This window comes from Vipera berus, assembly GCF_964194415.1.
Source record: "Vipera berus genome assembly, chromosome: 8".
Taxonomy (NCBI): Eukaryota; Metazoa; Chordata; class Lepidosauria; order Squamata; family Viperidae; genus Vipera; species Vipera berus.
In genome coordinates, this window is record NC_138211.1 from 20,039,134 (window position 1) to 20,053,797 (window position 14,664).

General features: G+C 44.5%; 1 protein-coding gene and 1 long non-coding RNA gene across 3 annotated transcripts; both read right to left on the reverse strand.

Annotated features, from left to right (window-relative positions):
- Positions 1-618: 618 nt before the first annotated feature.
- On the reverse strand, positions 619-5,334 carry LOC308671368. The gene is made up of 4 exons (XR_014027181.1): positions 4,716-5,334; positions 3,423-4,592; positions 1,606-1,839; positions 619-826 (listed from the first exon to the last, which is right to left on the reverse strand). It is a non-coding gene; the product is annotated as an uncharacterized lncRNA (long non-coding RNA).
- A 410-nt stretch (positions 5,335-5,744) lies between these two features.
- ANKRD39 (ankyrin repeat domain 39) lies at positions 5,745-13,800 on the reverse strand. Of its 2 annotated transcripts, XR_014027180.1 has the most exons (5): positions 12,540-13,800; positions 11,242-11,345; positions 7,872-8,075; positions 7,424-7,547; positions 5,856-5,983 (listed from the first exon to the last, which is right to left on the reverse strand). XR_014027180.1 is itself a non-coding variant. In XM_081333509.1 (4 exons), the coding sequence occupies exons 1-4, from the start codon at positions 12,640-12,642 to the stop codon at positions 5,834-5,836; spliced, it is 561 nt and encodes a 186-aa protein (XP_081189635.1). In that variant the 5' UTR covers positions 12,643-13,795; the 3' UTR covers positions 5,745-5,833. The 2 variants fall into 2 exon arrangements, 1 of the variants encoding a protein (XP_081189635.1); XM_081333509.1 differs by lacking the exon at positions 7,424-7,547 and having other exon boundaries at positions 5,745-5,983; positions 12,540-13,795.
- Positions 13,801-14,664: the final 864 nt, after the last annotated feature.

Here is a 14,664-nt window from a genome sequence, read left to right on the forward strand (position 1 = left end):
CGTATTAGACCATAATTTTCTTACTGAATACAATCTGAGACCTCCTGCCTTAGTAAAATTAATAATCAATTTGGGGGGGGGGGGAAAGGAATTTTAGAAGTGTTGATCACGAAAGTGGAAGAGTTGCACAATGACACACCATGATGAGCTATGATATCATCAGGTCTTCTGCCGGGTGCCGATGACTAAAGTAGAAAGGCATGATGTATTCAATCTCCAAGGGAAATGTGAATTCCTTGAACATGGATATCTGAGTCCTGCAGGGCTTCATGTTTAAAGAACTGAATGGCTGCATTCACACACACACTTAACCTGATAACTAATTAAACCCTTTTGCTAGGTTTGTACCTAGACTGAACTATGAACTAACTTAACAGGCTGGCTTGCCTAATGCTCAGCTAAAAGCATTCTAACCAAAGGAAACAATAAACTTAATCTTTGGCCCCTCTAAGACACCCAGTGAACATGTTGTGTGAACGTCATCATATAATAGTGACCTACCTAGGGAAGCCATTCGGTGGGTTGGGGATTAATGCACAGAAAATATGTTACATTGACATTTAAAGCAGAACATCCAGAGTTTATTCCTGCTATGAGCTCATGAAAGAAATCATAGGGACTGGAGGCTAAAACATATGAAGAACGGTTACAGCAACTGGGCTTGGCTAGTCTAATGAAGAGAAGGACCAGGGGAGACATGATAGCAGTGTTCCAAGATTTGAGGGGGGGGGGGTCTCACAGAGAAGAGGGGGTCAACCTATTTTCCAAAGCACCTGAAGGCCATACAAGGAATAACGGATGAAAACTGACCAAGGAGAGATTCAACCTAGAAATAAGGAGAAATTTCCTGAGTGAGAACAATCAACCAATGGAACAGTTTGCCTTTAGATGTTGTGGGAGCTTCATCACTGGAAGCTTTCAAGAAGAGACTGGACTGGCATCTGTCAGAAATGGTGTAGGGTCTCCTGCTTGGATGGGTGGGTTGGACTAGATGGTCTACAAGGTCCCTTCCAACTCTGTCATTCTATTATATTCTTTCATAACTGTAGCAAACCTCTGGAGAAGATTTCTGGCCCCGTTATGCCAAGGTATGGCTTATCAGGGTTACGCAATTAGGCCGTTGTGTTTATAAACTACAGTTTAACATTTGAAGCATTAAATGGGAATCTAGCCAGGTTCCCTCCTATTTCCCCCCACCCTAAACCAACTCAAGGTTTCCTTGGCTGCTGTTGTGAGTCCCTGCCTGGTGCGAAAAAGGCTGAAGGATTACCGCAAGGCCAAATCCAGGACTGTGTGTCACTAGGCTGTGCCAGAGTTCGTGTTACAGCTACAGATGGAAATAGCCTCGCAAGGCTGACATTCTATCTTCCCACACTGTTATGGCGTTCCCCTCCTTCTCTTCCCGCTCAAAACAAGCCCCTCCGCTTGGCTTTCAAGGACAGCAGGTATCCTGTTTCAAAAAGCCAGAGCTTCTTCTGAAGGTGAGATCCGGGAAGAGAGGCGCAAGAGAAAGAAGGCCTCCCTCTTCCAGTGCCCTCAGCCATAGTGCCAGGTGATCTATCCCACTGCAGGATCTATCCCACTGCAGGAACAAGAGTGCCATACCTGCCCTAAGAAAAAGGTGGGCGTTCACCTGTCGCTCTCCGAGGCGAGAGATGCCAGAGGCCAAACGTCGTGCCCTACTTTGCTTTCCCGCTGGCAGCCCCAGCGCACAGACTGATGAATGGAGGAAAAGCCAGACGGGGGATATGTTGGCTCTTCTGCCTCATCACAGGATCTCCTGATCACTCGGTTGACTATTTTGAGATGCTACTGGCAACCACCTGGGAATGTGCTCTCCTACAGGAAGAAACAAGAAACCTTGGCTTCTCTCGAAAACCAAAGCAGGCCTGAAGCTGGGTCATCCTTAGAAGAGAGGCCACCGGGAAACAACATGGCTACATGCTGGGCTGGGAAAGGAAAAAGCGGGGGAGAGGAAAAGAAGATGTCCTAGAACAGGGGTAGGCAAGCCTGGCTCTTTTTATGACTCGTGGACTTCCAACTCCCAGAATTCCTGAGCCACCATGAGGGAACTATGGCCCCCTTCATGACTCGTGGACTTCAACTCCCAGAATTCCTGAGCCAGCCATGCTGAGGGGAAAGGGAGAGGTTTCCAAGCTGAGCCACGCTGACTCAGGAATTCTGGGAGTTGAAGTCCACGAGTCATAAAAGAGCCAAGGTTGCCTACCCCTGTCCTAGAACAGCCCAATGACAAACAATTACCATTTCATCACCAAAGCTCTACATACGTTCATACACAAAATGGCGGTGTCAAGTTCAATTTGAGGGAGACTTTTTTCCCCATTTTCTGCCAAGCAGAGAGACCCACGAGGAAAGCTGCAGCCAGAGGCAATTCTGTCAAAAGGAGAGAAGATCAGCCTCTGTTGCTGCTCCCACAAAGACAGGCAACCATGTCCCGTGTTGACTTTTATAGTTGGGCCTGCTGAGGTTCAACTGTTCTCTTCGTGAAGAAGACGCAAGAAGGTGCTTCATTACATCTTTCACCAAAAACAGATGGTTTAGTATCAGGCTATCTTCCATACCTAGGTGCGGGGGGGGAAAAACCCACCCAGAAATCTAAAGGTCTGTAGAGATTCTCAATCGTCCAGACCATGGTTATCTCAAAGGTGCTTTTTCCAAAAGGCAACCGGACTTTTTTGTTTTTCCTTTGAAAACATCCAAGAAGCTGCTCCAAGTTCCTGACTGGTGGGGAAATTACAAAAAGACTTCCATTCCCCACCAGTCAGTTGGAACTAAAGAAGCTTCTTGGATGAGAAGTGAAATGTTTTCAAAAAATGATAGATCAACTGTCTTTTGGAAAACCCACCTCTGGGACACCAAAACTCTAGTGGGTGGAAGGATTCTCTTGAGCAAACCTCTTCTCCCAGGCTGCCTCATTTGAGAGCCCCGAAATTCCTTTTGCCTCTTTGAGGAACCAACTCTTAACGAAGTCCACCAAGGAAAGCATCTAGCCTGCCAAGATTATTTCTCATCTCCAGATTATCTAGAAAGAGGGTGACGTCCCTCTACTCCAGGGGCCTTTAAACTTGGCCCTTTGATGACTTGTGGATGTCAAGTCCCAGAATTCCTCAGCCAGGCACGCTGGGTGACCAGGGGTTTTCAAACTTGGCCAGGCACGCTGGCTGAGGAATTCTGGGAGCTGACGTCCACAAGTCATCAAAGGGCCAAGTTTGAAGACCCCCGCTCTACTCAAATGGCCGGTTTTATTTCCCCCAAACAGAACATGGGAAGAACCTTCTGTTCTCTTCCAGAAGCTACCCCCACTCCGTGATCCAGGGCAACCCTGGTCACCCTGGGCTATCCTAGCAAGAGCTTCGGTGAAAGGCTAGTGTGGCCCAAGTGTTCTATTTGGACAGACCAACCTTTCCCAATTTGGCAGATGTGCCGTTTACAATTCCACGGCCACCTTAAGCTGGAGATGCTCAGCGTTGTATGCCCAGCGACTCTAGAGAAAAGCCAGTTGAGAAGAGCCCTAGAAAAAAAGAATGCGGACGGAACTTCTACCTGTATCAGACTGAGCAAGTTTTATTTTGTTAAGATCAATTTGGGAGAGATTAAAACGTGCCCTGTTCTTTTTTGCTGGGATTGAATGCAGTAATTAAGAATGTCAAGCCTTTGAAGATGATTAAGCTCTTTTGTTGGTATAACAAAACAAATGCATCTGCAGGAATCTGAACACGGAGAAAACCTTAAAAGCACCCTTTGTCTTTCAAGAGCACGTATCCTTTTAGGAGAGGCATTCTGGTTTCCAAACTGACAGGATGCAACACAGACCAAGGTTTACTTGCATAAAGCCACAATTTGTTGTTTTATATCCGTCTATTTCAATACGGCTTTTTCCGACTTTCTTTCCTGGTTTGGGTTTTAATTTTTGTGCATCTGGTAACTTGTTTCCCTTTTTCCAGCTTATAGATTAAAAGCAATAATAATAATAATAATAAAAACCTTGCTTGCTATCTCTCTTACCAACCAAGGATTTGAAGGCTACCATCTTTGGTGGAAAACGGGGCCTGTAAACAAAGTGACATATTCTTTCACTATTTGACAGATTGTCTGAGTGCAGTGTCATTAAAGCGACACAGATAGAAGTCTAAAAGAAAGAGTCCTGGTAAGTTATATTAAAATTAAGACTGTGTCCTGGGCAGCATTTCAGAGTAAATGAAGGAAAGGCAAAGATCAGGGCCTGGAAAATATATGGAAAACTTTTAAGTCTATCTGGACTTAAGAGGAACATTAAAGCATACTTCAAATAGCTAGGATGTCAAACAGAACAAAACCAAGATCTGCTCCTGATTTACAGATATGGTGGAAGGGAGGCAAGGCCCAACGAACCCTTAGCGAGAACTTCCAATCCGTTAAGAGCCCTGGAGTTCCCTTTCAGGAGATGTCATCAAACAAAGACCAGGCAGTCATCTGTTGGGGGGTGTTTTTAATTTGGAATAGAGTATTGATATTAAATTCAAGTATCCTCTTAACGTCTAGGACTGCATAGGGGAAAAAAACCTAATTAATCTAGGGCAGGGGTCGGCAACCTCGGCTCTTTTATGACTCGTGGACTTCAACTCCTATGCTGGCTCAGGAATTCTGGGAGTTGAAGTCCACGAGTCATAAAAGAGCCGAGGTTGCCGACCCCTGATCTAGGGAATCACCTTTACTCAATGTAGGTGTTGTTAATTGATTTAGCAATTAAACAATGGAACAGCCATAAAAGATATTTAACACAGCTGTATAGGTAGTCAGTCCTTGACATACAACAGTTCATTTAGTGACCATTCAAAGCTACGGCGACACTGAAAAAAGTGACTTATGACCATTTTTCACTGACTATTGCAGCATCCCCGTGGTCAGGTGATCAAAATTCAGACACTTGGCAACTGGCTCATATTTATGACCACTGCCGTGTCCCGGGGTCACCTCATCCCCTTTTGTGACCTTCTGAGAAGCAAAGTCAATGGGGGAAGCCATATTCGCTTAACAACCGTGTTACTAACTTGAACAACTGCAGGGATTCACTTAACAACCGTGGCAAGCAGTGTCATAAAATGGGGGAAAACCTCACTTAAACTACTGTCTTACTTAACAGAAATTTTGGACTCAATTATGGTCGTACGCTGAGGACTACCCGTATACCAAATCTAAAAAAGGAAAAAGGAAAATGAACCAGGATCACAGTGACGGGGAAGCTTGCAGAAACCAAGATGAAAATGTCATCTTTCTAAATCAGTGCAACTGATCTTTCTGCTTTTGGAAAACAGAGATTCCTTACACCAGGGGTCTCCAAACCTGGCAACTTTAAGACTGGTGGACTTCAACCCCCGAAAGTGGAAGTCTTAAAGTTGCCAGGTTTGGAGACCCCTGCCCTACACCTTTCAGAGTCTACTGTGCTGGCTCAGGGATTCTGGGAGTTGGAAGTCCACGAGTCATAAAAGAGCCAAGGTTGCCTACCCCTGTCCTAGCGTGATGGCTGCTATCTTCCCCATCCGCTTGATTTCTGTGGCTCCTAAAGTTAGGCCAGGCAGAAACACTCTCCAAGTTCAGACCAATGACACCTTATATCTTCCTTCCCCAACCTCTATAGATGCTCTGGGGCAGCATGTTGGTTGGACAATTTTGAATACCGTGATCTCCACATGGCTGAAGAACATCTAATTGAAAAATACCACACTGCAAAGTTGGGCACAAAATTCAGTTCAGCAGTTTCTTTGCAATTTCAGAAGAGAAGACGGAACATGGATATTTGGCTTCGGGAACAGCCAGGTTGTCAATGAACAAATCACAGATCTAAAAGTTTCCTCTGCAAGCCTTCATTCTTGGCAGGAACCAAGTCACCAGCACGTCTCTGGCTGTTGTCCTGCATATGCCTCAGCTGAGGGTGGTGCTCCAAGATAAGGTCACAGAGTTCCTGGTGCCCATTTTCTGCTGCCTGGAGAAAGAGAGAAGAACCATCTCAGCGGTTCTTCAACCAGTGGAAAGAGAAGACCCACCCCATGACCTGTCCCCTTGACCAACTGAGCAACAGAGGTGGCTTTGTGGTGGGGGAAGATGATGGAAGAGAAGGAAGCAAGGGAAGAATGACTTAATTTTTGCAAACACTCAACTGCATATCAAGTCCTGGGTGATGGGAATGTAGACACAAAGCTTAGTCCATGTCAGGTGTCTCCAAACTTGGAATTTTAAGACTTGTGGACCTCAACTCCCAAAATTCCCTGGCTGAGGAATTGTGGGAGCTGAAGTCCACAAGTCTTAAAGTTGCCGAGTTTGGAGACCTCTGGTCTATGTGATCTCAAACATGTTCAGATATGACTCCAGCTCAATTCCCCAGGGCTTATAGAGGAAGCTGCCTTGCCACATTTACTATTAGTAAATCTACCTCCAGATGATTAAACTTGAACACTTATTTCCAGCATAGCCTGGAGGCCAGGAACAGTCTAGGTACCTTCATCATGTGAAACTCACCAGGAGCTTCCTGTCTTCCCTATCCACTGAGACAGAGGAACAATCTACTATCCCCAGCCAAAATCACTGGCTCATCCCATACTCTGCTGTTGGGATCCCCAAGCATTTTTGCACCAGAGGGCAATTTGGGAATTTTGAGACAGTGCTGTGAACCTTCTAGAACAGGGGTAGGCAACCTTGGCTCTTTTATGATTCATGGACTTCAACTCCCAGAATTCCTGAGCCAGCATGGCTCAGCTTGGAAACCTCTCCCTTTCCCCTCAGCATGGCTGGCTCAGGAATTCTGGGATTTGAAGTCCACGAATCATAAAAGAGCCAAGGTTGCCTACCCCTGGGTTAGAAGCTATGCAATTGGGAAAGCCAACAACATGGCTCACCACTTCTTATCTTCCATTTCAGGGGTTCCCAATCATTTTTGACCAATGAGCCATCTGGAATTGTACTGAGGGCACTCCCGCAAAATGGCAGCTATGGGGGGGGGAAGGGGGAAATAGTGAGCCTCTTCATGGCCAGTCACAAAACACCCTCTTAGCAAAGAGCTAACTAATGTGGATGCACCCCACTGCTTCTTCCAGGGCTCCCCACTAAATTCCCTGCCCCTCTTCCTATGTTTATCTCTGACAGTTTGAGAACTTGGGAAAAGATGGAGCAATTTTCAAAAGGTAAACGTGAGCAGCAGTCTACACGAACACTCGGGATTCCCACATTCCTACTTATTGTTGGCAACTGCTTCTACCAGTAATCCTTGACTTCCAGCCATAATGGCACCCAGTTTCTTTTGCTAAGCAAAACAGTTGTTGGGTTTTGCCCCACTTTACGACCGTTTTTTGCCACTGCTGATAATTGAATTATGGCAATGGTTAAGTTAGTAACATAGTTGTTAAGTGAATCTCACTCCCCAGCTGACCTGTCAGAAGGTCACAAAAAGTGATCATACGACCCAGGACACTACAACCATCATAAATTCAAATCAGTTGCTAAACATCTGAGTTTTGATCGCGTGACCACAGGAACGCTGCAACGGTGGTAATCTGAAAAACAGTGGTAAGTCACTTTTTCCAGTGCCGTTGTAACTTTGAACGGTCACTGAACAAATCGTGGTAAGTCAAGGACTACCCGTACAAGCTGTCTTCAAAAAAAAAAGGCTTCCGTAGGATTGACTGGAGCTGCTTGCTGTAAACTTAAGTTTCTTTTAAGTTGTCCACAATACAGTCTCGGAGATGGCCTGTGATGGTCTAACTAAAGCTTTAGGCTCTTGGTCTTCGGGAAAAAAGTGGAGTGGTGTCTAGCAAGGGGCGGGAGGGGGGCACCGGGGGTGGGTGGGTGTTCTGCACAAACACACATTGCACACACACCTTGTGGAGGCAGGTCTTCCCATCGTCATCCGTGGCAGCTGGATCAGCTCCGTGGCCCAGCAGTAGTTTGGCTATGGCTGCGTGACCACAGAAAGCTGCTCGGTGCAAGGGGCTGGCCCCGCCATGGGTGCGGACATTGCAGGAGGCTCCATGCTCCAGAAGGAAATGGCAGATGGCATAATGCCCGTTGCGGCTGGCATAGTGCTGCAGAAAGAGAAACGCTCGCTGTCTGAAAAATGTACCACGTCTGGCCTGTGTGGCACCTCAACTTCTGAGTGGGTGACATGTGTGTAGTTGAGAATTCATACCATATGCCCTAAGTCAGGGGTCCTCAACCTTGGCAACTTTAAGACTTGTGGACTTCAACTCCCAGAATTCCTCAGCCAGCTTTGAAGTCCACAAGTCTTAAAGTTGCCAAGGTTGAGGACCCCTGCCAGTAAGCAATTGTAACCTTGACTACTGTACAAACCTGTTTTCTGGAGCCACACAATACATTGTGTCCCAAACAAATCAAATCACAAACTAATCAAACGAAGCTGGGTTCACACAACCAAGAGTTTCCCAAATGAAGGTCCTCAGGTTGAAAGAAATGAAGCTTAGCCTGTTGTGTGAATGCAACAAGCAAGGCTTTACCTTGCCTAACTGTGCCTCGTGCGAACTCAGATCTGGAACCAAAATGTCAACGATACATCCCGATTTGCCCTGGGATGCAAAGTCTGTCTCTGCCTTCCCCCTGTTAAAACAGGTGCCAAGGAGGCTGGAATCCTTGATGGGACCCATCGAGGGGGTAAAAGCACGAACAAACCGAAGTTAAATTTAGACAAGGTGAAGACTAGCACAGGCAACTAATCAATCAGCCTTGCTCTCCTTGGATCAATTTCATTAACTTCCATCGTTTGTTTCCCTGTCAAGAACCTGGTTCCGTAAAATCTAAACAGTTCAGGACCAAAAGGTACGAGAGACCAGAAGACCTAAATTTTCTCTTGGGAAGCTGTTTATAATTTGCTTCTTTTCTTGAAGAATTTTGGTCTCTGTCCCACAATCCAGGCAAAAATCCATGGGCTGGGCAGGGACAGTCAAAAGGCTAGGTGTGGCCCCCCGGGCTGAAAAATTCCCAGATCTTCAATAAAAGTTGGGTTATTTCATTTTCCTGTTCATGTTGCTATTTTAAGAGAAATATTTGTCTCCTGCTTTCATTGTCCTGATATCACGCAATTTGCTTTACAGGGCTGTTACTACTGCATTTAGGTTATATGTGACTTGATGGACGGAGAAGCTGACAATGCTTTTGGGCAGTGTTTCCCAACCTTGGCTGCTTTAAGGTGTGTGGACTTCAACTCCCAGAATTCCCCAGCTTAAAGCAGCTGAGGTTGAGAAAGACTGCTTTAGAGACATCTGGAAGATGTGTGTCACACGAACACTTCCCCGCTATTCATTAAAACAGCCACATCTTTTTCCATGCATCTGTGCAAGCCCAAAGGATGCTATAGCTGCTTTAAAGACCTACTATAAATCATTTTCAGGTTTCCATACCATATGTAAAGCACTTTTTCCTACATTGTTAGTTCTCTACCTAATAAATCAACCAGACATCTAATTAGTTCCCCCCTCCCTCCGTAAATAAGAAAGTGTATTGTGGTAACCACTGGTCATAACACATTAAAACACCAACGATTTAAAATACAATAACTAATGCAGACATTAAGAACGCTCTAAGAATATCTAAAATTACAGCTCTAAAACAAGTTAACAAATTTAAACCTAGAGTTACCACATACTTGGCATCTAGTAAAATTAACTATTTTCTAATTTTAGCAGATAATAAAGTTAGCACTTGATGCTAATATAAAGAAATGCATTTGCTAATAAAAGTTTAATGCGCTCTGCCTCAGAGATTGAAAATCTCCCAACACTATGGCCTAGCATTTTTGTTCTAATTTGTTCCAAAGAAAGGTCAATACAGAACATTTTTTTAATATAGAGTAAAGAGTAAAGATATTTTTTTCCCCACTGGAGTTTTAGAGACTCTTCCTTCAGAAGTGGGTGCTCCCTTAATGGGGCACCATTAAAAGCAGTAAAGCAGAGGTCTTCAAAGTTGTCCCTTTTATGACTTGTGGACTTCAACTCCCAGAATTCCTCAGCCAGGCACGCGTGCCTGGCTGAGGAATTCTGGGAGTTGAAGTCCACAAGTCATAAAAGGGACAACTTTGAAGACCTCTGTTGTAAAGCAATTGAGCTGTAAGTCCTCAACTTACAACTGATTGTTTAGTGACTGTTCAAAGTTACAACAGCAGTGAAAAAAAAGGGACTTATGGCCATGTTTCACATTTACGACCACTGGAGCATCCTCGTGATCACGTCATCAAACTTCGGATACTTGGCAACTGGGACATATTTACGACGACAGCAGTGTCCTGGGGTCACGTGTTCCCCTTTTGCGACTTTCTGACAAGCAAAGCCAAGGGGGAAACCATATTTACTTAACAACAGTGCTACCAACCTATCAGCTACAGTGATTCAGTTAACAACTGTGGCAAGAAATGTCATAAAATGGGGGCACAACTCACTTAAGAGCTGTCTTGCTTAGCAACAGAAATGTTGCGTTCCATTGTGACAGTAAGTCGAGAAAGCCTCGCCTTTTTTGCAACAAGGAAAACGTTGCCTTCCGTCCTGCGGAAAGAATCCATCGTGGATCTTTTTGCTGTGCTAAATTCTCCAGTGGCAGAAGATGAAACCACGTATTTCCTCGCACGCTATAATGCCCTAACCCAGTGGTGGCAAACCTTTTAGAGACCGAGTGCCCAAACTGCAACCCAAAACCCACTTATGTATCGTCAGGTGCTGGGTGGTGTGGCCCATTGAGGGTGTGTGGCCCCATTGGGTGTGTGGCCCATTGGGCGGGCATGGCCCATTGGGGGGCATGGCTGCGGTGGTAACGGTAGATTGGGTGGGACTAAAATGTTCAATCAATTCCAACTTTGCGAATCTTTTTTTCCCCACGAGAAGTTGAAATTGATTGACTGAACTTTTTTTTTTGCATAAGGCGGCGGAGGCCTAAAGCGAAAAGGTTTTATAAAGCCCAGCTGAAGGCCTAGGAGTGGGGCGATGGTGCGTGTGCCCACCACGGCCCTAACCCAACTTAACAGTCCTGCCATCAGGTTTCTTGAAATATTTTGACAATTTCCAGGGAACTCTGACCAAGATTGAGGGTAACCCTGTTTCCATTCCAAAACATGCAGCAGAACTTCCCGTAAAAAGTTATTCTGAACCGACTCTTAAATTAGTGGTCCACGTCCCACGAAAGGGCTAGCTCATTCTGAAACCTTTGGGAGTCTCTTTACTTGTTCTGCCTGCTTTTGAATGCACTCACCAAAGCTGTGTATCCAAAAGGGTCTGGCTCATTAGGTTTCCCATGTCTCAGGATGTGTCTCTTGACCCCTTCTAGGTCTCCATTCAGCGCAGCATTCCAGATCCCTACGCAAACAATTATTATTATTGTTGTTGTTGTTGTTATTGTTATTATAGTAAAAATGGTAAATCCTTTTGCTGGGATTCAGAATAAGGAACACCTTAAATTAGCGACAGGCTTTAATCAATCAGAAACCCTGCCTATGTTGGAACTGCAACTCAACCACTGTCAGGGGGGAACAACCAAATCTATAGGTAAATAATTCAATTAGCTGTTTTATTGTTCAAGTCTCTCTGAAGGAATCTTCTCAGACTGACAGTTTGCACCTGTATGAGGCTAAATAAGGTTCAATGGCATTCAAGGGAGATTGGACTTTATTCTCCTGTGCCCACACAGGGATTCCAGACAAATAGTCTGTTTGACTCCTTCCGCTGGCTCAGCCAGGTTCTCTCCAACATCCACTCCCTTTTTCAGACTGTGATTAAATCCAAACTCTACAGGTGTTTCTCTCTCCTCTCCTTTCATTGCTTGATAACCAGCGGGATGAAGGGACCTGAAGAAATGGAAAGACTGTATTTTGCAGAATTCTGACTGTCTCAAAAAAAAAAAAAGAGAGAAAACACCACCATTCTGTCCCGCAGTGGACAGTAGGTGTTTAGAAACTGTTTTCTCTTTTAAAAAACAGAGGTTATCTTTTTTAAAAACAGAGATAAATTTCCAAAAACACTTGTTTATGGAAAGATAATTACCATGACTGTACAACTGATGCTCAATGTAACGTGAACAAAAATTACCAAAACAAAACAGAATTGTTTTCATATTAAAAAAAGAACTACAAATTCTTGAGCTCAGTAAAATCTCACTTATAAATAATAAAAAATATATAAAAGTAAAAAGAAAACATCTCTGTGTGTGTGTGTGTGTGTGTGTGTGTGTGTGAGAGAGAGAGATCTCTTTCCCCCTGCTTGTTCTCCAACAAATTAGTATTTAGAAACCGTGCTTTGTTTTCTTGTAAACCAACCATATACCTTGAAGAACACCACAAAAAGTGCAATGAGGTGACAAGAGTCTGCTGTTTAGTATTTTGATAAAGAAAAAAAATCCACTTTGGAACTCACTGCCACAAGGAATGATGGCAACCACTAGCTTCCAGGATTGTCATCTCCAGCAGCATGGCACTGGGAAGACAGCCACGTAGTTAAAGCTAGTCATCCTGTCCTTATCTTGAGCCTCTGCATCTTTTCCCAGAGTTTCCATACCTCTTTCAAAATCCATCTCATCCAGAGTCTGGCAAACACTCTGCACTGAAGAGGGGTGGCAGGAACAGGTCCCATCCTCATGGTGTCCCGGTGACCAAGTCATTGCCACTCTTCCATCTTCTCAAAAAATTCTTTATTGGCAAAGGAGAAGATGTGGCTCTGATACATGAGTCAACCACGGATCAGCACATTGTCTAGAAAAGAGAAGGCCGTTTCCAGAAAGAGGTTTTTTCTACTCACTACAGTCTGGAACAAAGACAGAATTACGCAAGAAAAACATTATTTCTTAGCCTGCGATGGCCAAACAATAATAGTGCTCAACCTGTTAGGAACTGCTGTATCTTCTCTAAAGCTCTAAACCAGGAGAGGGACATGATTCTCCAAATTCTCTTTCTCTTTCTTTGTGCATGCTCGCATTCACTGCTATCCCACTCAATCACACACACCAACCACATTTGGCAGCTCCCTCCTGAAACATGATTTTTGCCTTCTGCGAGGAAGGAATAATAAGCCCATTGTTAAAGCCTTGAAATAAACTCAAATTGGGGTCACTGATGAGATGCTGAAAAATTACAAAGGCCCCCAATTTAAAGCTTATGGAGTCTTCAAAGAATGGACTGAATTTGTTTTACCCAATCATGACTGATGCACATTTTCAGCTTTTTAGGAGCGAAAAGGAAGTGGTTTTCCTACCTATCAGCACACTCACATCAGGCACCCTGCCTCCATTTAATTATAGCTCCTCTGCTCTGTCTTTTAGAAGTGGATGCCTTATTAAAGTAGGAAAAGTGAATTACTAGCAACCATCTAAGGCTCCTAAAAATTAACACCCTCCATGTGTATCATCCACAAGCATCTCAACGTAGTAGCCATTAACGTCACCAGGGTATCTGCTGCTTTATATTCTGCAGCCATCTCCCATAAGAAGGAACTTTTAGCACATTTTACAGCAATCAAGGTGAAGTTCAACTCTCTACTATTTACAACAAACACTAATGTGGCTTGGTGCTTTAAATCAGAGGCACCTAAACCCGATGCAGAGTAAATCAGCACCAACTAATGAGGCAAATTGCTGCAATATAAGGTAGCCATGAAACAAAGAGATGTCTGTTAGTTGGAAGAAAGGCTACGCCAAATCTAAACAAAATAATAAAGCACTGCCAACAAAACTGCGGATTGCCAAGGCCAGTTTTAATAATTGTAACTTATGGCTGCAAAAACTGTACAATCAGAATGGTTGAGCAAATAAAAATCGGACCTGTTATTATTTCTAAGCCACCAGTTTTGAATTTAGAAAATGACCCTCATGGTATCTCCTGGAGCACTCGGAGAAAAGGCAAGACAGGCTACAATAACTAATAATAATTTGTGGTTCAGTTGCTATAGAAATCCAGGGCACTGCATTAAAACAAAGACCAAAAATTCATCAAGTTGCCAAGGCTGGACACCCCTGGTCTAAAGAGAGGGAGAGCCAAATTTTTCAGGGGAGGGAAGACACCCCAAAAGTAGCCAGCGAAACAGGGCAGTCCCTCTTTGCAGTTCTGGAGAGCAAGAGATGGGCTGGTATGACATCCACAATGCAAAATTGGCCCGGGATATTTGCAGGACCATCTGCTGCCGGGAACGACTTCCCATCGCCCGGTGCGCTCACACAGGGAGGGCCTCCTCAGGGTGCAGTCGGCTAGACAATGTCGGCTGGTGACCCCCAGGGAGAGGGCCTTCTCTGTGGGAGCGCCTGCCCTGTGGAACCAACTTCCCCTTGAGCTCCGGATGGCCCCGGATCTCCGGTCCTTTCGCCGTGGCCTTAAAACATTCCTTTTCCATCAGGCTGACCTGGACTGACGACAGGGATTTTTAAAATGTTTTTAATTTTAGTATTGGGGCTGCTAGTTTAATTCTTTTTTAACTTTTGTATTACTGTATTTTTTATTGTTCTTAGCCGCCCTGAGTCCTTCGGGAGATAGGGCGGCATATAAGTCCCATCCATCCATAAATAAAATAAATAAATTTCAATTCATCGGCAGAACGGGCGCAGTTTAAGCTCAACGCAAAGGTGCTTTTCACAAGGCAACTAGTCCATAGACCAGGGGTTTTCAAACTTGGCCAGGCACGCTGGCTGAGGAAT

Bases quoted from the DNA above. Each gene is read 5' to 3' on its own strand.
- ANKRD39 (XM_081333509.1), bottom strand. From the start codon at position 12,642: ATGACTTGGTCACCGGGACACCATGAGGATGGGACCTGTTCCTGCCAC. The intron at 8,076-11,241 runs GTGAGTGCATTC...CTCTTTCTGCAG, and splicing joins CTTTTGGATACACAGCTTTG to CACTATGCCAGCCGCAACGG. The intron at 5,984-7,871 runs GTGTGTGTGCAA...CTCTTTCTCCAG, and splicing joins GGAAGACCTGCCTCCACAAG to GCAGCAGAAAATGGGCACCA.